The sequence below is a fragment of the Oenanthe melanoleuca genome, chromosome 5, assembly GCF_029582105.1.
Source record: "Oenanthe melanoleuca isolate GR-GAL-2019-014 chromosome 5, OMel1.0, whole genome shotgun sequence".
In the NCBI taxonomy this organism is placed as follows: domain Eukaryota; kingdom Metazoa; phylum Chordata; class Aves; order Passeriformes; family Muscicapidae; genus Oenanthe; species Oenanthe melanoleuca.
The window spans coordinates 24,071,996-24,095,422 of NC_079339.1; the positions used below are offsets into that span (position 1 = coordinate 24,071,996).

The following is a 23,427-nucleotide window of genomic DNA, read 5'->3' on the forward strand; positions in this document are numbered from 1 at the left end:
GAACCATCAGCAGTCAGCAGCAGCAGCCCTTTCAGAGCTGACAGGGCACCTGTGTGCCTCGGGCTATTCCTACATCGCTCTCCTCCTGCTGCCTTCCCTCCTCATGCAGAAGGACACGTGCAGGCCCACAGCAGAAAAAAATTAATAACCAGGCAGTTTTAACAACAAAGTGAAAAAGAATAAAAAAGCTTTAATTTAAAAATTAAATTAAAAAGAGAGAATAAGCAAGAGGCGCTTGTGCCCTTTCCATACCCCGCGCTTTCTATGGTTCCTCTTAGCCGCTCCCACCATGGACGGAAATCCTCACCCTGTACAGAGCTGGCCCTTGCAGCCCAGAGCAAAGCTAAGAGAACAGTGAAGACTGCAGCAGCAACTGCCCTGGAGAGCCTCCAGGGCCACCAGCAAAATCATCTGGGAAGAAGAAAAGATTAAAAAAAAAACCCAGACACCCTAATTACTGAATTCTTATGAGAAAAGTATTAAATAATTTAAATAGTGTGAGGAAAGCAATGCATCCTCTGTGCTCCAGTGTGTGATAGCAGTAGAAGAGTGTCCAGTCAAGCTGCTCCCCAGCATGGGGCTCCTTGCCACAGTGATCAGCTATGGTCTTGTCCAGTGTCAGCCATGATTGTTGATTGCAACAACTGTGCTGCCGCGAGCAGAGGAGGAGCAGGGTGGCCCCCACCAGGAACTTCTCCCAGCCTGTGCTGGCCCATGAAGTTGTTGTTCTGCCCATGGGGATGGTTGGCAGCCCTGCCCTGTGGGGCAATACCAGCACAGGAGAGGGTCTGTCACCAGCATGGCTGCTCCCAGCTGGGAGGTGCAGGTCCATCCTGGGAGCTCACTGCTGGGGACAGCAGACAGCCCATCCTGCTCTGGGAGCTCTTCCTGCTCTGAGAGACTCCCACAGCACCTGTGTGGGGCCAGCTCCACTAGAGACTGCATCCATATAGGTGGGGAAATATTATTATACTTTCCCCCATTAACCAGACAGCCTCAATGTGGGCTTGAACCAAGGCTCCAACTACTCACAGCACTCCCTGGCCATTCCTCCCAGGGTGTTGGGTTTCCTCTGAGCCTGCTCCACAAAGAATGTAAAGGGTTGCTCTACAACCTCATCTCTAACTCACCAAAGCCCCAGAGGGCTGTGTGGAGGACTGAGACCTGGGATCATTGAGCAGAGGCAGAACAGGGTAAGGTAGAGCTCCCAGATCTCTGGAGGAGCCAGGCCTCAAGGTGAGGTAAGCTAATAAAGACTGGGAATCTACATCCGCTGAAAGAAGGAAGGGAGGAGACCTCACCCCTGGCATGGGGAAGTTTCCCTCTTACACAGGAAGGCTGCAGAGCTTGACCTGCAGGCACTGGCTGTTCTTGCAGCTGACGTCTTCCATCTTATCTACAGGCACCCCTTTGACGGGCTGGAGAGGCTGTGCTGCCGCCTCCGTTCCCTCGGGCTGGGCTGCGGCGGTGGGCAGGGGCAGGAGGGATGCCCTGCGCCCTCCCTTCTCCAGTGTGCTGCTTGTGCCCCACAACCCTGTCCCCAGGCATCACAGGCTTCTCTCAGCAGTGAGGTATTTGAGTGCAGCAGCCCCGTATCGCCGGGACAGGTCCTGGTGGAACTCCTCCCGCAGCGTCTGCAGGCAGCCCCGGTACCCTGCACTCAGGCGAAACTTGGAGATGTCGAAGCTGGGGGCGTGGGGCATGTGGATCATGAAGGCATTGGGCAGGACCAGCAGCTCATATTCCTGGGGACAGAGCAGCAGCCTTTACCATCAGCAGCTCAGTGGTGCCAACATGTCACCGCCCAGCCACAAGCCCCTAGCACCCAGTGCCTTCGCCGTGCCAGGAGCCCCTCACCCACCTGCGCATCCAGCTCCATGATGTGGGACACTTTGTTCCAGCCGAAGCCCACGAACCTCTGGTCATACCTGGGGCAGTCTCGCCTCACTACAACGTAAGGCTCAAAGTCTGGCTGCCATGCCACGCGGTAGGGCACGGTGGCCGTCCGCCATTTGGCATAGTCTGTCGGGGCGTGGCCCTTTGGCCACACATGGTACCTGTGGGGAGAGATGGAAATGAGACTGAGACAGTAGAGGATGCAGGGGGTCTGCTACCCCCTGAGACAGGGGGTACACAGCCCCAAGGCAAGGGTACACTGCTGGGATGGCGGGATAGTGCTAGTCCTTACCTGAAGGTGTAGAGGGAGCCCATGTCCAGCATGGAGAGCAGCTCTGCTTTGGATTTGGGAAAGGTCAGACGGTAGTGCAGGGTCTCAAACGCCGGCACGATGAGAGCTGCCTTCCTCTGGGGCAGCTCCAGCTGTTGGATGGAGTTCCTGTGGTAGCAGGAAGGGTGTGAGATCTCCTTGACTGTGAGGCATGGCCACAGCCTCCTTCCTCAGCCCCTCCGGCCTGCCCACCACTCTACACAGGTATTAATGGGTTTTAAGAATTTGCAGTGGTACCACACAGGGATAGGAGGAACAGGGCAACTCTCACAGTCACAGCTCCTTCCCCATCTGCTGGTGTCTGACAAAATTAAGGGCAGGACCTCAAGGCTGAACACAAAGGAAACAGTTTCTGCCTATTAAGAGCTGCTGCCCAGGGCGTTTCCTGAAAACTCTGGTGCTTGGGGAACCCGGCAGGCTGAGCAAGAGCCAGCTGGAAGAAGCCTTACCTGAGGTAATCGTAGAGGCCGTACATAGGCAGGAAGTCGATGTCGGTCAGGAAGACGTAGGGCGTCTGCGTGTTGGCCAAGGCCACGTTGCGCAGCAGGTTGATGGGGTAGAACTGCCCCTCCTTGTAGACGATGTGGTAGGCGACGTTGCGGCGGGCGCTCAGCACCTCCGAGGCCTGGGCGTAGCGCAGGAACTGCTGCGCCTCGGCGTCCGACATGTACAGCGCCAGGCTGATGGGGCCGGCCCAGTGCTTGCAGATGGCCTCCAGCATCTGCAACCTGGGGAGCAGAGGGCACAGCCTGAGCACAGCCTGCCCTGGGGCAGCTTCTGAGCCAAACCCAGAGCTGGGCGCCTCCAGAGAGCCACGTGCCAGTCACGCCCGCTCAGGAGGGAGCAGGAAGAGCTCATGCTCCCAGCTTGGGGTGCTGTTTTCACTGCCAAATGCTGGCATGATGAAATGACATTCCCTGGTAGCTCCAAAGCTGTGGAGCCTGCCCAGAGGAGTGGAGGTGGGTTCCAACCTCGCACCAGTCCTACTAGCAAATACCTATCCATGGAGAGCTGGGCCACGAGGGTGACATCGGTGGGGTTGGGAAGGGCCAGGAACTCATACTGCAGGAAGAACAGGTGGATGCGGTGCTGCATGAGGTGCTGCTGGCGGAAGTCATAGCAGGGATCGTCCTCATCCAACTCCTCCAGCGCCTGCTGCAACTGCAACGCCATGAAGGAGGAGGTTGCATGAGGTCTCTGCCCACCCAGAGCTCTGGGGTTGGGGAAGAGTTGCAGTGAGCCTCACCTGGTCCCTGGGTGGGCTGGGAAGACTGGCACAGCCAAAAAGCTCCCTGCGCAGCAGGTTCCCATCATACTCCAAGAAGGTCAGGTAGAGGTTACGGAAGAACTCCACGTGCTTGTTCTTCACCCGCAGCTTCTTGGGCGAGTTCCAGTGGATCACCTGAGCAGTAGTGTGTCACCCCATGTAAGGGAAGTCAGCAGCACCAGGCTCCCCAAGCCCTCAGACCCCACGCTGACTCCCCTGGAGCTCCAGTGCCTGCACTGTCCTTCAGGCCCTTCTGAGTCTCAAAAGCGACAACGCCACCCACCTTGAGATCTGAGAGCTCGGTGTAGCACTGCTCCGAGCGGGTGTGATCAGACAGCTGCACGTTCCAGAAGCAGGGAAGCCGGTACACCAGGGATGGGTCCTGCTTGATCACTGCATTGAAGATATCCTAGGAGAGAGAAAGGCGAGAGCACAGGTGGATGAGGAAGATCCCCTGTGCCAGCAGTGCTATGGGAATGCAGAAGGACCATCCTGGCCCAGAGGAGGGACAGTTACCTGATCAGCCAGCGAGGTGGAGAGCATGCTCATGAGCTCCCGCTCCGCCGTCAGCCGCCACATCTGCTCCCAGCCCAGGCGACGCAGGCGGTCCAGCAGCAGCAGGATCACCCCTGAGTGCCAGGGAGAGGGCACTGGGTCACCGAGAGAGCACCCAGCCACTACAGAGCTGAGGCACAGCTGCTGCATGCCTTCAGCCCTGGGACATGCCACTTTTCCGTGCCCACCCATACAACCCTGCGATAATGCAGCAGTCCTCTTGTGCCCACCACTTTGCTACTTTACCTCAGCCTCTCCCAGTCCCCCTGTGCCAAGTGCCACCTCAGCTGCATGTGCCATGAGGCTGCACCTTCCACCCTGGCAGCCCACACTCACCCGTGTTGAATCCACGTCCCAGGGCTGGCCACGGTTTGTGGTTTTTCCACAGGTTGCCTAAGTACCAGTCACTTTGGTTCTCCACTAGCCCAATCACCTGCTTTTCTGAGGAAACAGAGGGACATGGACACAGCTCATCTTGCTGTTGATTCAGAGGGCCCAAGCAAACCCACTGTGCTGGTACTGCGGCACGCAGGCACTGTCACCCTGAGCCCAGCATCCAAGGCCCTGCCAGGGCCCTCAGGACACCCTGACCTCACCAGAAAACTTTCCAAAGACAGCCCAGAGCTCAGCAATGTCGGTGGCAAAGGTGATGTCCGTGTCCAAGACAATGACCTTGGAGAGGTTGGAGGGCAGTGCCTTGGTAAGAGTCAGCTTCATCAGCCCATAGATGCCGGAGTAGTGCTTGTTGGGGATCCACGACACCTCTGGCTGCAAGGCAACAGACCTCAGGGCTGGGCATGGTCATGCCCCTTCCCTTCTCAGGCAGGACAGCTGCGTGTCCCAGCACCCCGTGCAGAGGAGGCCAGCAACAGAAGGGCATGCAGAGTTGTGGAGCCAGCTGAACCTGGAGCCTTTCCTCCAGCAAACAGAACCCCCACCTGACCCCAGTGTCTCACTGGGGCACTCAGCTCTGCCACAGAGGCACTGCTACTGCAAGGCACCTCCCCACCCTGCCAGTACCAGTCTTGTGCTCTCCTCTCAGCAGTACCAGCAACAAGCCCGGAAAGAGGAGGGGTTGAGCCAGGGATCAGCAAGAAAAATTAATCACCCTCCATCCACTCGTCCCTCTCTGCTGCTCCCCTTGACCCTCTAAGCATTGGCTTGGGACAGGGCAAAGGGAGGGCAAGCACCTGCCTTCAAGTCATCGGCATTGTAGAAGCTGACATGGACGGAAGGCACCATCCAGGACTGGAAGAGTGTCTGGAGGATCTGGTGGGCCACCGAGTCGGTGATGAAGTGAAAGTGGAGGGGGTTTTTCCTGTCAAAGACAAGCACAGCAACATTCAGCATCACAGCAGAATGAAGGGGGCACAGTCCCCCATCCCTTCTGTGGGACAGACATCAGATGAGGAGGCAAATGGAGAAAAAAACCTCTGTCCCTTTAAGCAGTGGTACAAGGGATAGAGAGAGGTTCTAGAGCCTCTCTTCTGCAGCACTGCCCCACTGCAACCTGCAGCAGCTCATCTGAGAACCCCAACCAGCACGCCTCTGGCACATCTCCCCATTACCTGTGGAAGAGGATGGATTTCACCAGGGTCACCACGTCCCGGCTCGCATTGTGCCCAGCGCACACAATCGCGACGTGAAGGAGCTGCCCAAAGACAAACGGTGCCTTTCTGAGAATGGACACCCCAGCTCCTCCCTGGGACCACACTACAGGGAGGAGCTTCAAAGCCCAACCTTTCCCATGCAGAAAGAGCCCCAAAGAGAGGTGGGAATTCCCTAACTCAGAAACGAGGAGCAGAAGTCTTGCTGCCACTCCTCCTGTCTGGTCTCCTTCTCTGGAGAAGGAAGATACCCTCACCCACTGAGCAGAGGGAGAGTGGTGCCAGGTGAGTTGCACATACATCCATGCTCCACAGGGTCCCAGCCTCCCATGTGACATTTGCTATCCACATTGCCAACGTGCTGGTGCCATCACCCACCTCACACTTGTGCACTGTCCGCTGCTTGGGGCAGGCCGTGTGATTGCTCCTGTCACCCCCAGGGGGGTCTCTGTCCTCAGCAGAAGCCCCCCACTGCGGGCTGCCATCGCTGCCCTCCGCCTGGGCCTGGCTGAGCTGCAGCCGGAGCTGCTGGTTCTCCTGCTCCACCCTGCGCACCCGCGAGGCCAGCGCCTCCCGCTCCACATCCCGGCTCGGCTGCTCGCCCAGACATGGCGGCAGCAGCAGGAAGCGGCCATCTGTGGAAGAGACAGGGGGAGGCAAAGGGCATGGCAAGCCCAGGAGAGCCCAGGTGTGAGTGGTGGTGGGGCAGAGACACAACTGAGAGATCCCAGCACGTCTCACAAGTGCTCAGCCAACATCTCAGCTCTGCTCCCCTATCTCCTGGAGATGTCCTCAAGTCATATACACCTGCAGTGTTGCATGGCCAGAGCAACCATCCCAAGGCCTAATCCCCCGCTGCCCACCCTCTCTTGCAGACTGTCCCTTGATCTGAGGAGGACAAGAAGGACTCACTCACATTCGAGGCTGCCCACAAAGAGGTAGAGCCAGGAGAGGAGAATGGCCAGGGTCACTGTGGCGAGCAGCAACTTCAGCTTCATGCGCCAGGAGCGCAACATGATGTGCTGGCAGGACATGGGCAACAAGGATCAGGTGGGCAACCCGAGTCCGGCTGGCCCTGGCATCCTAGAGCCTGTGAGGGACAGGGAAAAGAGGGAGGTGTAGCTTGCACCCAGGTGTGCCAACATCTCCCTATCACCTACTCCCTCCAGGACAGTACCTGGGCAACTGAAGCAGTGAAACAATCACCCATTACCTGCCCATGATGGAACACTTACCCTCCCGGACTTGTCCCACAATCCAGACAGGACTGCAGAGCCTGTGGGGGGGACCTCAAATACGGAGGGAAATGGGGATAGGAAGGAAATGAGGTTTCCAAGCGATTTTCCCCCAGCTCTGTGCCTTGCGGCCTGCCATCCCACAGGCCCAGGGCTCACGAAGGAGGGCAGAGGTGATAAAGCTGAGCCCCCCTCCGAGCCCGGCGGCGGTCCCGGGGCCTGCCCGCGGCAAGGCGCGGTGCCTCCCCCGCCGCCTCGGCTGGAGCGCGGCCACCAGGGCCGAGAGGCTCGGGAAACTCCCGCACCCAAGCGCCGCCCGCCCACTTGGATGGGAAAACCCCAAACACTTGGTGGGAAGCTGCTCCCCGGCTTCCTCAGGCCGCCGCGGCTCCGCCACGCGTGTTGGCCGCTCCCATTCCTCTGCCGACGGGACGCTTCCCGAGGGGCAGGGCCCCGCTGCGGGACCCCGCGGAGCCGGTGCCCGGGCAGGCCGAGGCCCCGCGGGGAGGGAAGGAAGGAGACGCCGGGCCCGCCACAGCCTGCCCTGCTCCGCACCCCTGCCCTGGCTCCGCGCCCTCGGCGCAGCAACATCTGGACAACAAAAGCTGCCGTCGGGCTGAATGGGCCGGATTAGGGTCTGCTCCCCCTGCACACACCCCGCTGGAGCCCATTGATGTGCAGATGCCCATGGGGCCCGGGGGCTGGAGCCTAGGAGCACACACACCGCCCCCCCCGGCCCTCGCCGCGGCCCCTGCGGCCGGGTGCAGCCCCAGCCCGCTGCAGGAATTGCAGATGGATGGATGGCCCCACGCACCCTCAGGGAGGAACACCCGGGCTCTGCAAGGGCTGCGGCATGGCCACGCCAGCCCAGCAGAGATACTGAGCTCCGTGGCACTCGGCACGGCGCCGGACAGCTGCACCCCTTTTCCTGGCAGAGGAGGTGTCTACTGGCATCACAGCTCCCTGCAAGCCGGGCCCGGGCTTGACCTGCTTTGTGCTCCATGGAGCAGGCCAAGCGCAGGGAAAGGGGAGCTGACACATGGAGCACGCCAGGCCCAGGCACCCTTCTCTCCCACAGCCACGGGCCATGCTGGGCATGCCGAGGTCTTCCACATGCTGCTGCCAACCTGTCTCCTGTCCCACATTCCGAGGTTCACACAAAGTTATAGGGTGTTCAGGCCAGGCTGGAGGGGGCATGGTGAGGAAAGGCCAGGGAGGTCAGCCAGCACCAGCATTTGGGGAAGCCGAGGGGCTGGGAAGCAACTTTAGCACAAAGGAGAGAGAAGGTGATGGCACACTGCTCCCACTCGCCCCCATGGCCCCTCACTGCAGGAATGGTACTCTGTCCCCAGCCTGAATGTGACCACACTACTAGGATGGCAATTCTGCGAGACCAGATGGGACCAGCAGCAAGTCAGTTTTCAAAACCTCTCCCAGAGGCACGTAAGGATCCGTCCACCCCCCACCTCAGAGCACCCCCACCCCTCCTGCCACCCCTTGTCCTGCTCCTCACCTGGCTGCTCGCCTTCCCCCCAGGCGTTGATTTCCTTACCTGCCTCTCCCCTCGCCTCCTCCCTCCCCGGCGCCTCCCAAGCCGGCTGGGCTCACTGCTGCTGCTCCCTCCCGGGCTGCCGTTCCCCGTCCTGCCTTTACTCCTCCCTTCTAGATCTGACACTTTCCCCCTCCTCCTCGCTCTCAAACCCAAGCTCCCCCCGCACACCCCGCCGGCCCCCCTTTCAGAGGAAGAAAGAACAAACAAAACAAGAGATTAAATTCGCTTTCTACTCAAGAGCCCCCAGCGCCAGGGACACAGAGTTGCCCAAAGTAAATTGGGAGGAATCCGTCCTCCTTTCCGCCCCCTTCCCACTCCCAGGACTCAATATGCCTCCTTCAGAGTGAAAAAAGAAAGCATCAGGATTATCTACCCCCTTCCTAGCACCTGCCTTTTCTGTTGGGGCAGGTGCAGGAGACTTTGTCCTCACTGAGAGATCTTTGGGGGCCTCAGGATGGTGGCAGAGCCCACCTGTTCTCCCCATGACTGGCGAAGAATGGCTCTACAGCCTATCTGGGATGCAAACACAGCGAGGGTGGGATGCAGACCTTTACTGCTACACAGAGGGAAGAGATATTGGCCACCCTCAGAGCACTTGCCCATCAGCTAAGCAGAGTGCAAGCCCTACTATGGATCTGAAAGGGAAAGAACTGGTCCCCTGCTGTCTCATCCTCGGTCTGGCCCAGAAGAGCAGGGCTCACTGGAAAGGTGCAGTGTTCAAGCAGACCTGCCCCAGGAGTGAGCAGGATGGTGGAAGGAGAAGCAGGAGGCCGGGGCTGGGAATGCTAACTATGAAGAGAGAGGCTGTACCTGCAGCTCCCCGCCGGCCCCGGGGCTGGAGCAGGAGGAGAAGCCCTGCCGCGGGTGTCCAGAGCCGCGGGCGGCTGGGGGACGCCAGGAGCGGCGGCAGGCAGAAGAGCGGGATGCGGAGCAGCGCCGGCACAGCACCCCGCTGCAATGTGAACTGCCCCACCGCAGAGCCCCGGGCGAGGGCGGCTCGCCCCGGCCTGCCCGCGCAGCCACAGCAGCGCCCGGGTGGCTGCCCTGGCAGGCACGCTCACCTCCCGCTCGGGCAGCCGCTGCTCGGCCGTGCAGAGCCCCGCTACGACAGGCAGCGGCTCCGCAGCAGCGCTTCAGCCCAGCCCTGCCCGGCAGGGAGAGGAAACGCCCGGGCTGCCCTGCTGCTCCTCTGAGCCCAGGGCAGGGGCCCGTCCCTTTGCTCCCCCAGCCGCCCTGCCCCGGGCACATGCTCAGCTCCCGGAGCCGTCCTGCCCTGCCCCAGGCACCCATCAGAGCAGAGGGAGTGGGCACGCAGGGCTTACCCATGCTTGGGGAGCAGTCCAGAGCTCCTGCAGCCCACTGCCAACAGCACCGCTCCAGCAGAGGAAACCAGCTCCTGCTCCAGCTGACCTCCACGGCCTCTCCACACGCTTGTCCTGGCCACCATACCTTTGCTCCCAGCACCAAGAGCGAGTGCTTTGAGACCCAGCCAGGCCCTCTCCAGCCAGGGCAAGAACAGGCACATGAGCACAGGCACGGCTGGGGCATTTTTAGGGTGCTCATGGGGCTGAAGATGGCACGCCAGAAGGCAGCTACACAGCCTCTCCTCCTTTGTGAAACATTAGAGGCATGGCAAGCAGAGGGCAAGGCTGGAAGCAGCCCCTTGGCACAAGGGGTGCCAGCAGCCATGGCACAGCACATAAAGCTCCCAGGTAAAGCTCCTGGCTCTGCCGTCCCTGCAGTCAAGGCACGGGGCCTCTCCGCCCTCCCTCCTCAGTCTCCTTGCTCACCAGACAAGCACAGCCAGCAGTAAGATGAGAGGTTTCCCAATACTGCCGCCTTCCAACCCCAGAGCGGGTGCGGGGCAGAAGTGCTGTTCACAGCAGGTTATCCTCCCTCCCCCACATTCTTCCCAGGAGCAAGCAGCTCCTGCTTCAGCAGGCATCAGGAGACACAGCCACTGGGACAGAAAAAGGCACTCCTGTCCCCTCTCCAGCTGGAAAAAGCTGACAGTGGAAACCAGGGAAGGGGGAGGCAGGACCTAAGTCTTGTCTCATGCCTGGGACACCCTGCCTCCAGTGACAACAGGGCAATGGCCAGGGGACAGGGAATGTCACGCCAGCAGAGCTGGGCAGCTGCACAAACACCAGTGCATGCTCGCACCAACCTCTGAGGTGTGGGCAGGAGCCCAAAGCTGGCTGTATGCAACCTTTATTCCTGGGAAAGTGCAGCCACTTTGCTTGCCCCAGGCTCCCCCTGAGAGCTGTCCATGTGCTGGCACTCCACTCCTCCAAGATCCACTTTTCTTGCAGGAAATCCCCTTTTCTTTTTAGGCTCCATCGCTCAGCCTGAATGGCCTTCGCTCTCTACGGCTCAGTAATAATCAGGTGAGCAGTTAATGTTTAGGGAAAGCTGGCAGTGGAAATTTTGCCATCACATTACCATGTTTCCTCCTGCCCTGCAAGCATAGAGGGGAGCAGCTCTGTTTTCCCACAACATCACATTTGGCAGCAAGGCCCATGGTAGAGTGGGTGTCTTAGTCTGTTGTCTCTTCTAGAGCTGTGTAGCTGCAGAGGGATGCTGAGGCACAACTACACTGTCTGTGGGTACCAAGCCAGTGGCCTGAAGGGGCTCAGGGACAGCCCCAGACTTGCTGCCCCCTCTACTGCCTCCCCACCAGGCATTATGAGTGAAGAGGTAGCCTGGCTGTTCCCAGTACAGAGCTGCAGGGCAGCCAGGAGAGGAGTGATTTCATGGAGCTGTGGTGCCTGTTGTCTTACCTAGCTGCAGGTGACAGAAACTGCAAATTCTTCTCCCAGGTCTCATTTTTGGAACAGTGACAGTTTAGCTGACCTGCTTAGACTGCCTCATTAGAAACCCAACACAACAGCTTCCCAGGTTTGCAGAAGGTGAGAAAGGGCCCGAAAGCTGTGACAAGGACTGCACAACCAGACTGGCAACTCAGAAAAGGCACCACACTTTGAAGAGAGGCAACTGGGGATAATCACTTTTGCTCTTACAAAGAGATGGGAGGGGACAGGCTGGTTCCTCATTCAGCAGATCACCTTTAGTGCGTACTGCAGCACCCATCTGACAAAGTGCCTTATGATTCAGGGTCACCTCCCTGTCCTGCTCCCCATGCCTGAAAAGCTGCTTGAGGGGGGCTGTGCCAGCCAGCAGATACCACACAGGCAGTGCAGAGCAGGATAGCTACAGGAATTTACAGAGGCGGAATGGAATTTGGCCAGGAGAGCAGGATTAAAACCCCATGCTCCGGATTACTTTGCCGTCCCTCTCTCCCCAGTCTTATGATAAGCAAACCTTAAGTGAGAGTTTCCCTGGAAAGAGCAACCTCTGGCAAAACAGCCCCCATGTTCTAGAGGTGGGATCCAGCAGCACCCACAGAGTTGGATACCAACACCTGCTGTGAAAGGAGGAAGCACCTCATCTCCCTACTGCCCTGGATACCACCAAGCTGCTGAGAAAATCCCGGAAAGGATCTTCCTGGGACAACAGGCAGCTGTGCCTCAGTTACAGCTCATTCTCAATCATCAAGGTCTTCTCAGGCCTGTAAGATTACCACACACACAGTTCTGCTGCTCTGAGTTCAGTTTTTTACTCTGCAGAGGTCACACTGAAAAGCCATCTTCTCCTTCTCTGGCAGAAGCACAGCACCTGGGGAAGAGGAGCTAAAAGTCTCTGAAGGGTGTTGAAGCTCCAAGCCTCTCTACTGAAGCAGAGACACTTGTCACCAGACTGTTCCTTGTTTCCAGAGGAAACCAGCAAGCTCAGGCTGGGTCTGACACAGGAATGCCTTGCTGCTTACCTCTTCATGTCTGAAACCCAGGAATGCATCAGGGGAGCAGCTCCTCCTGGCAGGGACTCCAATCACAAGGCCCTGCTAGACAGAGTCTGCTTTTCTCCCTGCCCACAGCCAGGCACTGGGCTCAGCTGCCTAGCAGAGCCCCAGCCACAGAGGGCACGCAGGGCACACGCAGGGACAGCAGTGCCACAGCAGAATGTGCAAGCCTGGTGTAGGAGGCTTCAGCCTGCCAGACATCCTACGGTGCTTACAGCTGGGCAGCTGCATTGTGCCACAAGGCAAAGTAAAGGGGGCCCACCCAGACAGCAACACCATCTCCAAGTGCTCTCACTCCTCTTAAGCCCAAGAAGAAGCTGGAAGGACCCCAAGAAACTCACAGAGGAGGTGCTCAAGAGACTGCTTCCAGCTTTACCTCTCTAGACTACAAGTCGTTTGATACTAAGAGGATACTCAACAGGTGAAGTACCAACACTGACTGGTCTTTTTCTGGGCCTGGTGAAGCTCAAGCCTAACTGAGGGCAGACACAGAGGCCACAGAGTCCTGAATCAAATCTCCTCCACACGCCTCCCTGCCCTCCCAGCATGGCTTGGCACAGGAGGGACCAGGCCTGGGCACTGTGCAGGAGGACCCCAACTGCCTCTTGAAACAGGAGCTGATCTCCAGCTCCCCTTCTCTCTGATGGGGTTAGGTTTCTACTATCTGCATTTTGCTGATGTCTGTGCTGCAGCTAATGGCCAGCTCAGAATCCATTAAGTTCCCCATGTCCTGGTCTCCGGATGTGCTATGGGCATCAATACCTGTTCCCTCTGCCATTTCCTGACACTTACACTGCTGTGGCTTGCAACAGTTCCTGGGGCCAGAGCCGAGCAGGGTCAGCAGCCAGGAACTCCAGCTTCTATCCAAGTCAACCTGCAGCAAGCCCTCCACCAGTTCCAGCTCTGCCATTGGCTCAGCTGGAACACCCAGCAGGCATCCACCCATCTTAGCAGGATCATCCTAGACATCCTAGCAGGCTGATACAGCAAGGGGTGGGAATTCATTCTGTGTACTACTGACACCCCAGCCAGCAGTGCCCATAGGTATGGACTAACACCACATCCCCCTGCTCCCCTGAAATGCTTTTGAGCATCCTGCAGCAGGTGGTGCTCCCTGTGGGACAAGGGAGACCATATCACAGCACAACAGGCCAAACCTACCCCCCCTACACATGCTGGTGAGTCTGCATCACCTCAGGCAAAATTAATTAGGTTAATTACAGCAAAAAAGGAGACAAAGGGACTCCAACAACGCCATGTTGGCACTCTACCTGGAAAAGCTCACAAGAGGTAGGACACCATCCACCTCTGGGGAGGTGCCAGGGGCATGGCTGTGAGCCAGGCTGTCAGGTGCCTGCTGTGCATTGTTACCAGCAGAACTGGGTAAGTGTTTTTGGCTGAATAGTTATTGATTGAAAACTGCAGTTTCCAGACAGCTCAGAGCTATTTGCTCCTTCACTACAAGTTTTGGACAAGAACAAAATGCTTTGTTTTTGCAGCAAAAAAGTCTCATTTTGCACCTTTTTTTTTTTTTTTTTTTTTTTTTTTTTTTTTTTTTTTTTTTTTTTTGTAATTGAGCTGCATTACATTTAAAAGAAAAGATAAAGGATCTCTCAAATTTGTCTGTGTTAAGTTTTTCTCCCTCCAGCTTTTCATTTTGGGCACTAAATCAAGCAATTAATTATTTGTCCAGCTCTGGTCTCCAGACAAGCTGAGAGGATCACGAGCCAAAAGGCTGGAGCAGCTTTGCCCAAGCAGCAGTGCTGAGGAGGGTGTTGATTTTTTTTTAAGGCCTTTCAGGCCTTAGCTCGAGTTCCCTTGGGGTTAGCAAAAATTCCTTGGGGGGAGGAAAGCAGGGCCCTGTTCAGGGAATGGCAGGTACCCCAGCAGAAGGGATCCACACACCCAGTGAGCAGCTGTTCAGGACACACAAGGTCACTATCTCTCCTTGGAGGGCATGCTAGGAGCAAGGCTTCCCAGCACAGAATCACAGAGTATCCTGAGTTGGAAGGGACCCACAAGGACCAAATCCAACTCCCAGCTCAGCACAGGACAACCTCAGAAATTACACCATGTGCCTGAGAGCATTGTCCATAAGCTTCTTGAACTCTGTCAGGCTTGGTGCTGCGACCACTTCTCTGGGGAGCCTGTCCCAGTGCCCAGCCACCCTCTGGGTTTTTCCTAATAACCTACCTAATCCTCTCCTGATACAGCTTCATGCCATCGGCTCATGACACCGTGGTCCCTCACTAGTCCTGCTAGTACTGGTCACTGGAGCAACTCTTCCAAATTCCATCTCTCACAATGCCAAACCAGTCCAGCAGGCAATGACACACAAGGCATTGACTGACAAAGAAAGGCAATCCCCTTTCTCTGGGTGAAAGCAGCTGAGCTCACAGAGGCAACCTGGTACCTCTTCCACAAGGGACCAGCCCAAACTGGGAGCTGTGCTCAAGCAGCCACTCCTATATCTTCCCTGTCCAAAGCTATTCCTGGCACCAATGCCCTCAGTGCCCAAGTGAGGCTGAAAGCAGAGCTCTTCCACACAGGAATGGAACAAGCACACTATAAATAGCAAACCAGAATGGCTCGGGGCAGGCTCTAAAAAACCCAAGCAGCAATAGTGCCATCCACTCAGGGTGCCCTGGGCGTTTTGTAAGACCAGAAGTGATTCTGAGCTACAGAGAATCTTGCACGTTGCCAAGAGGCTCTGACAACACTGCAGAGGAAAAACTGCTGTCCAGCCTAAGAACAAAACTTACCTGCAAAGAAAACATATAGGGCATCTTACAAACTGGAAATGAGGTAGTGACTGATGACGGCAAAAAAAGGAGGGGAAGTGGAACCCAGAGAGGAGGCAGCTCCCAAAGCCAGGCAGTGGAAAGGAGAATACTCCCAACATCCAAACCCATTATTAGCCCTCCTCCCTTCCTGTTGCTCCTTGTGTTCCCATCCCTCTTCTTCTCACACTGCTGAGCTAAACCTTGAACTTGCACACCAAAGGACAAAGGCAGGGAAGAAACAGCATAGCTCAACTCAACCAAACAGCAGATGAGTGGTTGAGGACAAAAGCTCCATCTTCTGTAGTCCACAGCAACCTCTGTGCAGTGAGAGGCATAAGAGCTCAGACCATCCTGTGATCAGGTCTTCCAGAATACTTCTAGGAAGAGTCCTACCCTTCCCACCACACTCATCCTCACTACTCCCTCTTCCCTCCTGGTGCCTCCATCTGGATCCACAAATAGTCCACCTTCCCCTTCTCACTGACACTGTATGTCCTGTAAAGAGATCTCAGCCTCTCCAGATGAGAATACAACCAGCCTCGTGCAGCACTGCCAGGCACCAGCCCCCCACTCTTGTGAGGGAGCCCTGCTCTTTCAGCAGTGCTGCAGCACTTGGGCATACACTGGGAATAAGAGCACAGAAGAGGTTCTTGGGAGATCAAGAGAGGGGTGCATGCACAGGGAAGGCACACACCTGAACCAAATCACCCAGCAAATAAACACACAAGAACATGCACAAAGGGAAGCAGTTTCTTCCTCTGACAGAAAGGTTATTTTGTCAGAATAGAAAGACAGCACTCAAAACAACCAAAAGAAAAACACCAAACCCCTGCTTTATTGCTCCTGGAGCACCAAAACCAGGGAGGACACAAAAAGCAAAGATAGCCAGTGCTGACTACAAACCCACCTTGAGAATTTTGTAAGCCCACAGCTCGCTTTGCTTCTCCCCCATGGCTCTCCTGTCACCCCTCGCCCTTCCTCTTCAGTGCAGCAAGCAGGAAGAGAGGTAGAGGTCTCAAGTTTGGCCAAGTTTCCACTCAGGGAACAGAAGCTTGATAACAGGCTGGACAGGATGTGAGCACCCATTGAGGAAGAGGATTAGTAACCCCTTAATCTGCACATTTTGGAGTCTAAGTACTTTGCTCTGCTCTTTAATTAAACCACGGATTGCAAAGATTGCCAGAAGGTAGAGAACAAGGAGGAAGAAGGAAAGCAAAGGAAAGAAGAGGCTGTGGCTTAAAGGCTGTTCCTTGCGGTTTAATTGCAAGGAGGAGGGTGTTACTAGCAGCGATGTATTTCACCTCAAGTGCTTTACAGTGGGGCTGTTGAGCATCCTATTGCCTTCCCTGATCCAATCTATGCGAGGGCCAGAGGCAAGATGAAGGGCAAACTGCATGATGGCCTGGGGATCACAAAGGAGGGAGCAAGGAGATCTATCAAACTGGACAAAGCTTTACCTGTGGCAGCTTTGTCTGGCTGGCCATGACTCCCCTCCCAAACCTCCTGCCTCCTGGGAAACAATATGAGCACCAGAGCCCGTTTGTCTCCACTTCACACACCTGTCTGCACAAAAGGGCCTTGTTCCAGCACTTATCTGGCTCCAAGACAGGGAGGGGCCAGTGCCTCACCGCCCTGGCACCCAGACAGGAGTTCAGCTCCATGTCGGGCTTCTTTGGATCTGCCTGGTAGGGGAGAATTTCCTGACACAGGTAAAGAGGGAAACCTTTTTCCACAGCCCAAGACAAACAAAGCAGTTCAAATAATGCCTTGCTTCCCTCGAGCCGTGCTCAGGTGCACGTGCCTGTGCAGAGTAGGCAGCAAGCCTGAGGCTCCAGGAAGCTACCTGGGCAGTGAGGATAGGAGCCCTACAGCACAGAGAGAAAGGCAGCTGGGAACAGAATGCCAAGGAACGGCCTCACCTCCCAAAATGCTCTGCCACCAGCTCTGCCCCACCAGACCTAGGCAGGGGGGTGCATGTGTGCAGGGGCAGCTGTCACTTCAGCGTTCCTCTCTTCCCTCACTCCTATTCTTTGGAATTCCTCTCCTCTGTTTGCTTTGTTTCAGACCTCAATGAACAGGAAGAAAAGGAAAGGAGCCTTGACAAATCCGATCAAGGCGCAGACATGCTGAGGCTCCCTCCTGCTGGCATGCCATGCCCTACACTAATGAGGGGCAGGGAGAGAGAGGTGGCCACTGAGAACAGTGGCCCCAAAGAAACGCTCGATGTAACGGACCGAGGGAAAGAAGCTGCTAGGAGACAACAATGCCAGCACCAGCTCCCAGCCTTCAAAAGGGGGTCTTCCCATTTTCCTTGGCTCAGAGAGCTCGTTCCAGCTCCTCAGTCCAGGTCCCAGTGACTTACTGCCTACTACACAAGACTATAGTATTGTCTGGGGAGAAGGATCCAAACACGCACACTCAGGGGAGCAGCCATAGAGATGGGATCACACTTTATTCAAAGGATTGTTGTGGAGAATCTGGTCCTTCCCTTCAGAGAACTGGGTTATTGGGGCTTATTGCCAGTGTGGTCTCCAGAGCCTCCCACAGGTCCCAAATACCCACAGAGCCAAGCCCCTCTGCCATTTATCCCCTGTTTACTGATTTAGAAGTGTTAAACAGCAAGAGAAAAACCCCATGTAAACCATCTACTTAACATAAATGATAAACTAACCTTTGAAGGCTGCCAATGTTGCAGGAGTGGCTAGGAACAGCTGGATAAGTTGGCACGGCCTGGTGGTGCCTTGAGGACCCCCCTCTAACCAAGGATTCTCAGCTTGAAGGGCAGATAAGACATCTCAGCTGTACTTGAGTTTTGGAGCTTGCTGTCACCTGAAACCCAAAAGACAGTCACGTGAAGAGCTACTGCACTGGAGAGCTCTGAGGACAGGCCCCTGCACATCTGAGAGTACAGATAAGAGCACCCAACACCTTGGTCCTGTCCCTATCCTCCAGCCTGTCACAAAGCCTGGCTCAGTGCCACCCAAGGCTACCCAGACAGCCCAGGGGAGAATGACTACCTGCATGCTGCATATTCCCAGTCCCAGTTCACTGCACTGTCCTTGGCACGTTCCCCACCCATGCAAGGAGGGCTGTACACACGTCCCCTAAACTGCTGACAAAGCCACAGTCACCATGGTCCATTGCAACACATGTGAGTCCTCACACCAATCCTTCAGCAGGATCAGGAGCTGGGGGAGGGATGCAAGTTCTCTGGCCCCCTCCCAAACATGAAAGCAGCAGCAAGTGTCTAACTTGTGAGGCAATAAAGGGATTAACTCTCTGTCCAGTAACCTGAGCCCCCGTGACTTGCCCTGGGCAGCCCCATAATGGCAGTTAGAGAGTCTATCCAAATAGATGTACAGGGAGGGAGAAGGAGTAAAGGCAAAGGAGAGAGAAAGCAGGCAAAAAACACCGCACACGCAACTTATGCTGAAGAGAACACAGCAGTCTGCACATGTTACTCCTCCTCAGAGGAAATCCTCCTCCTCTGCTGGCATCTTGACAGTGCACCCCTTCCCTCCAACTCCCACAGAGCTGGGCACACACATTCCGCAACTGCAGGATGAAATGAATAAGCCCTTTTTCCAGCAGGCTAGAAGGATTCTTAGCTCCTTATCAGGAGAAAGCCCAGAACAGAAGCACAGATAAACTAATATACTGGGACAAAGGAACTGGAGAAGAATTGGGAATTTTGTTTTGAAGACTCTCTATCCACACATCATTGATCTAAGATGCAACAGGAGCAGGACCTTAAAAGCAGGTAAAAACCTACTAAAAGCATGTATCTGGTCTGTCCCACTGTTTTAAAAGCCCAAACAGAGAAACAAGTGTGCAGTGTGCTGTATTCCTGCACCCCCCTAGCCACAGCAAACCTCAGGCCAGGCTGGCACAGCACAATATGACAGAAGGGAGGTGACATCAATCCCAACAAGGGCTGGAAATAAAAAATAGTAACAACAGCTGCTACCTGAGCAGTGAAATCCAGCAATTCTAAGAGTGAAGTACAGCACTGCACTGCTCAGCACAACCCTTCCTCAGCAACAAGGCCCAACAAAACTTCGGCTTTGTGAGTCTCCCTCAGGTTCTGGCTACAAGGTGGCAGCCAGTGAAAGAAGACACGTATGGACCCTACAGCAGATGTCAGTAAAAAAGATCTGTCTCCTCCATCATCCCCACTCTGTTTCTCCCAATCAGTCAGCTCCCACCTCAGACCAAAGGGGTCTAAAAGGGGAAACTCAGAGATGGATAGCAGTAGGAACAGGGTATGAACCAGAGTGCCAAACCCTCCTGGCATGCACCCCACAGCCCTCCCCCAGGTACTATCAGAGCTTTATATTTCCAGGGAACAGTTCAGCAGGTAAGAGCCAAATCCCTCCACCTGGGCTACGAAGCAGAAGCTGCTGGCGACAACACTGAGTATTTTCAACAGCAAAGAGTTCAAAAAGCAAAGGCCCCTTCAGCAGAGATAATACTGAGTGGGGAGACCTGGATATGAGCCTGTCACACAGCAGCACTGTCCACTGGGATCCACCATAGCATCACTGGGACAGCAGAGTTCCCATTTGCACATGGAGGAGCCTCATCTCCAGGATGGAGCCCACATCATACAGCCACAGCCCAGCCACCAGCAGTTATTTACACAGTACCACACACAGGACCTGCAAGATCTGCAGCGTGGTGGGACCGATCTCAAGGTCTGCTGCCTTCTCCAGGTGGGGTCAGGGGAACTTCGGGTGATTCTGGGAGAAAGCAAGGTCAGAAACCACAAGCAGTTACCCCTCACACACCCAAAAGCAGTTGCAGTGCTCTCTCCCTCAGGGCCTAGCTGTATCTCTCCCTTGGAGTGTTTCCATCAGCTCAGGCCACCAGAGAACTATGTGTCCAAAAGTTTTTTCCAACTGCATCACACATGGTTATTAAAAGACATGGCCTCTCCCTTTCAGCCTTTGGCACAGGCAGATTTGAGTATTACAGGAGAGACTGCACATTGCTAATGAATCTGGGAAGGGAGTTATCCAAGTAACAATCTGTGGCTCTAAATGGCTTTCTGGAAAAGGCATCTGGAGGCAGGAGGCAGTCAGTATCTCGCAGCAGGGCTCTGCACACATTGCCAGACATGTTGCTCCTCCTGGGAAGCCAAAAAGAGCCTTTCTCCAGGGATGCCAAGTCTGAGCTAAGCTGGGAAGGGCAGGGGCACCCTGACAGAGAACAGCAACAAAATGCCTCCAAGTCAAAACACACATTAAAAGGCCCCTTAAGCTCGTTTGACCTGGGTTTCCCTTCCCGTCAGACTACTGCTTCAAGTAACAGACCTGTCAGCAACACTTCAGGAACTCAGGTACCACACCAGCAACTTCCCCTGCCAGCTGTTGCCTTTCCAGACCCCAGAAGGCCTTTCCAAGATCAGAAGTACAAGCTGCCACCACCAGCATTGCCATGCTCAGAGCATGGTGTGCTTCATTGCCCTTGTTTCCTCATTTGGACAGAGATTTGGAGCTCTCCTGAAAGGTGTTGGCCTCCAGTGGGATACCATGAGTGAACAAGGCCTTCCATTCTAGGGGTTCATGTAACAGGGACTAAAATACTCCCTGGACATGCCTCCATCTGTATGTTATCTGGAGCAAGTCATAATTTATCCCTAGCTATCCCAAAGTATTGGCTGAGCTCATCCAGAAGCAAAGAAAATACATAGCCAGACCATGGTGTGAGAGCTGAGAAAGGCAGGAAGGGCAGCCCTAAAGAGATAGGACCAGAAAGGCCATCTCATTCTTCACCACAGCTGCTTGCTTTCACTTTCAACTTCAGAAAGATCCACATTCCCAACCTCATACTGCCAGGCTATTTCCCTTCTGGCAGGGGAAGGTCAGCAGGAAGACAAGGCTGGGGAGAATATCCACTTCCCACCCCAACTACCCATCTCCCAAGACACAGCCAAGCATCAATATACTGAGTGCATCCTCCCACATCCTGTTCCCCAGCTGCAACCCTGGCAGGTACTGTACAAAAACATCCTCACCCAGCACTCTGAAAGATGTGTTTTGAGGCTTACTAAGAATGAGCTGCCTTATACCTGTGGCAGTGCTGTGCCTGGAGTCAGGCTTCCCAGAAATAGCATGGTCTCGTGAATCTGAGCAAAGAGAAAACACAGGTAGCCAAGCAAGCTGGACTTCAGCACTGTACCCACCGATGGGCTGGCAGAATGATTGCTTTTTTTTTTTTTTTTCTGGTTTGCTTCTTTTCTTACCATTAGTGCTGAGCCTGCACCCCTCAGCATCTGAGCGTTGGAACTATTTGGCCTCGGTTACAGCCAGTGGATTTCCAGTAAGCACAAGCCCTCAGCACCCAGACTGACAGTAAGCACTAAGGAAAGAGTTGTTCCGAGATCATTCTGGGCACAGCCAAGAGAGAAACCAGCCCCTCAACCCAGCCTTTCACCTCCTGCTGCCACACACACCATGGGCACCATAAGCCAAGGCAATTTAAGTCTTGCCCAGTCTCATGGACTTGCTGCTGCTCTGAGAAGCTGCCCATCCTACAGTGCTTGCAACATATTTACCATAAAAAGGCAGCATGAGGTTATTCAAACTGTCCTCCAAACTCACTTGCTGCAAGCAGGAGATGAACAAAAGGGACATGACAGTTAGTGGGATAGAGTTTGGGAGCAAGGGGTGAAGAGGAAGCATCTGTCAAAATGCTCCTTACTCGGGGACAGAATCTAGCTACGCTGTTCAGAGTAGCACAAGGACTTTGTGCATCAAGCTTCACCTCTGGCTGAAGACAAGGTGTCTTTGGCAGTCTCCTCGGCAGCCAGCTCTCAGATTGCTGTCTGGCAGAGTTAGAGCATCTCTCTGAAGGAGAGAAGCTCTGGCAGTCTGCACTGGATATGCCCCTAGAGTAACCAGCAGCACACACCTACCCAGTAAGCTGTGCTGGAGACCTCTGTAACTCTGTCACAGGCTTCGGGTGCTACCTCGCCTGCCTTCGCACTTACACTAGCAACCCAGCCACCGTGAAATTCGGAGAAACTCGCAGGTAGCACTGCATGTGAATGGAAGGTTGGGTCTAATCCATGTGATTCTGACTAAAAAGGTTTGTTAGCGCCAGACTGCTTGCCAGCGGTATCTCGTGCCCTTTTTGAACTCAGCCTGCTGGAAAACAAACCCTCGGGGGAAGAGGAGAGATCAGGAAGGATAAAGTGCCTGCCCATGCAACTGTAATTCCCGCCGAGGAAGCCGCAGGCACACACTGTGCCCATTGTGCGGAGGTAACCGGACAGGAGGAAGGAGGGGCGGCTCGGCCCAGCTCCGTGCGCACCCGAGAGGCCACGAAGCGCTCCCGGCCCACGGGCAGCGCCGCTCTTTGCCCCGGGCAGCGTGCGGAGCCACGCCGGGCTGCGGGCAGGGGCGCTGGAGGCACAGCCGGGCAGGGCAGGGCACGGAGGGAGGGAGGGAGGGAGGTCACAGGCACAGGCTGGAGCCACTTCTGCAACAGGCTGCGGGCAGGCGGGCCCCGCGCCTCCTCCCGCCCGCCAGCGCGGACACCGTGCTGGTGCGGCAAGCCCTGAGCGCAGCGGGGCCGTGCGAGTCCTGCGGGGCTCCGGGAGAGCCCCCAGCGCACGGCGCGACCACCGCCCCTCTGCTGCCCGCCCCGGCGCCCCGGCCCCCGGCGGGGACACACACTGTCACGCACGGACGCGAGGATGAAATCCCCCGTCCCCGAGCCCCCCAGCCTTTCCGTGCCCCCGGGGCAGCACCTCCCCTGCTCCGCACCCAGCGGGCGGGCGCGGGCCGTTCAGCGCCGAGCGGAGCGGAGGCTGTCCCTGCCTCCTGGGTCACACCTCACCCTTCCCCACGCCAGGTGCGCAGCGAGGCTCCCCGCTGCAGGGCAAGCAGCGCCCCGGGTGCCCATGGAGCCCCGGCTGGGACTGGGGTGCCGCACGCCGCTCCCCGGCAAGTGACGAAGGGACAGGCGCCGCTCCCGGCGCCCGCACTCGTTTTCCCGTTCTCACCGGGAACTTTTTACCGGTGCCGCAGCCAGCCCCGACAGCTCCCCCGAGCACTCCCCGACGGACGGGCGGCCGGTACCGTGCACACCGCCCGCAGCCGCCCCGCGGGGCGCCAGACCCACGCGTGGGCAGACCCCCGCCCGCCGCAGCGCTGGAGGAACGACTCCTCCCTGGGGCCCCCCAAAACTGACCGCACCCCGGCTCCTCACCCGGCGGTGCCGCTCGGGGCACCCCAGCCCGCCCTCACCTGCCGGGCTGCCGCCGCCGCCGCTCCTCCAAGCGCCGCCCCACCGCCCATCGCCGCTCGGCGCTCGGCGCGGCGGGGCTGCCGGGGCGG

At 56.3% G+C, this 23,427-nt stretch overlaps 1 protein-coding gene across 3 annotated transcripts; it reads right to left on the reverse strand.

Annotated features, from left to right (window-relative positions):
* Positions 1–170: 170 nt before the first annotated feature.
* LARGE2 (LARGE xylosyl- and glucuronyltransferase 2) lies at positions 171–23,415 on the reverse strand. 3 transcript variants are annotated; one of them, XM_056494023.1, is made up of 16 exons: positions 23,338–23,415; positions 17,757–17,914; positions 6,573–6,746; positions 6,035–6,291; positions 5,618–5,700; positions 5,240–5,367; positions 4,646–4,813; positions 4,386–4,490; positions 4,011–4,123; positions 3,778–3,903; positions 3,474–3,629; positions 3,225–3,388; positions 2,677–2,955; positions 2,189–2,335; positions 1,862–2,057; positions 171–1,745 (listed from the first exon to the last, which is right to left on the reverse strand). In XM_056494023.1, the coding sequence occupies exons 3-16, from the start codon at positions 6,688–6,690 to the stop codon at positions 1,548–1,550; spliced, it is 2,238 nt and encodes a 745-aa protein (XP_056349998.1). In that variant the 5' UTR covers positions 6,691–6,746; positions 17,757–17,914; positions 23,338–23,415; the 3' UTR covers positions 171–1,547. The 3 variants fall into 3 exon arrangements, with proteins under 3 accessions (XP_056349998.1, XP_056349999.1, XP_056350000.1); XM_056494024.1 differs by lacking the exon at positions 17,757–17,914 and having other exon boundaries at positions 23,338–23,404; XM_056494025.1 differs by lacking the exons at positions 17,757–17,914; positions 23,338–23,415 and adding an exon at positions 8,444–8,560.
* Between the last annotated feature and the right edge of the window lie 12 nt (positions 23,416–23,427).

Coding starts and splice junctions, on each gene's coding strand:
- LARGE2 (XM_056494023.1), bottom strand. CDS start 6,690: ATGTCCTGCCAGCACATCATGTTGCGCTCCTGGCGCATGAAGCTGAAG. Junction 3,904..4,010: donor CCACCTCGCTGGCTGATCAG/GTAACTGTCCCT, acceptor TCTCTCTCCTAG/GATATCTTCAATGCAGTGAT. Junction 3,630..3,777: donor CCGAGCTCTCAGATCTCAAG/GTGGGTGGCGTT, acceptor ACTACTGCTCAG/GTGATCCACTGGAACTCGCC.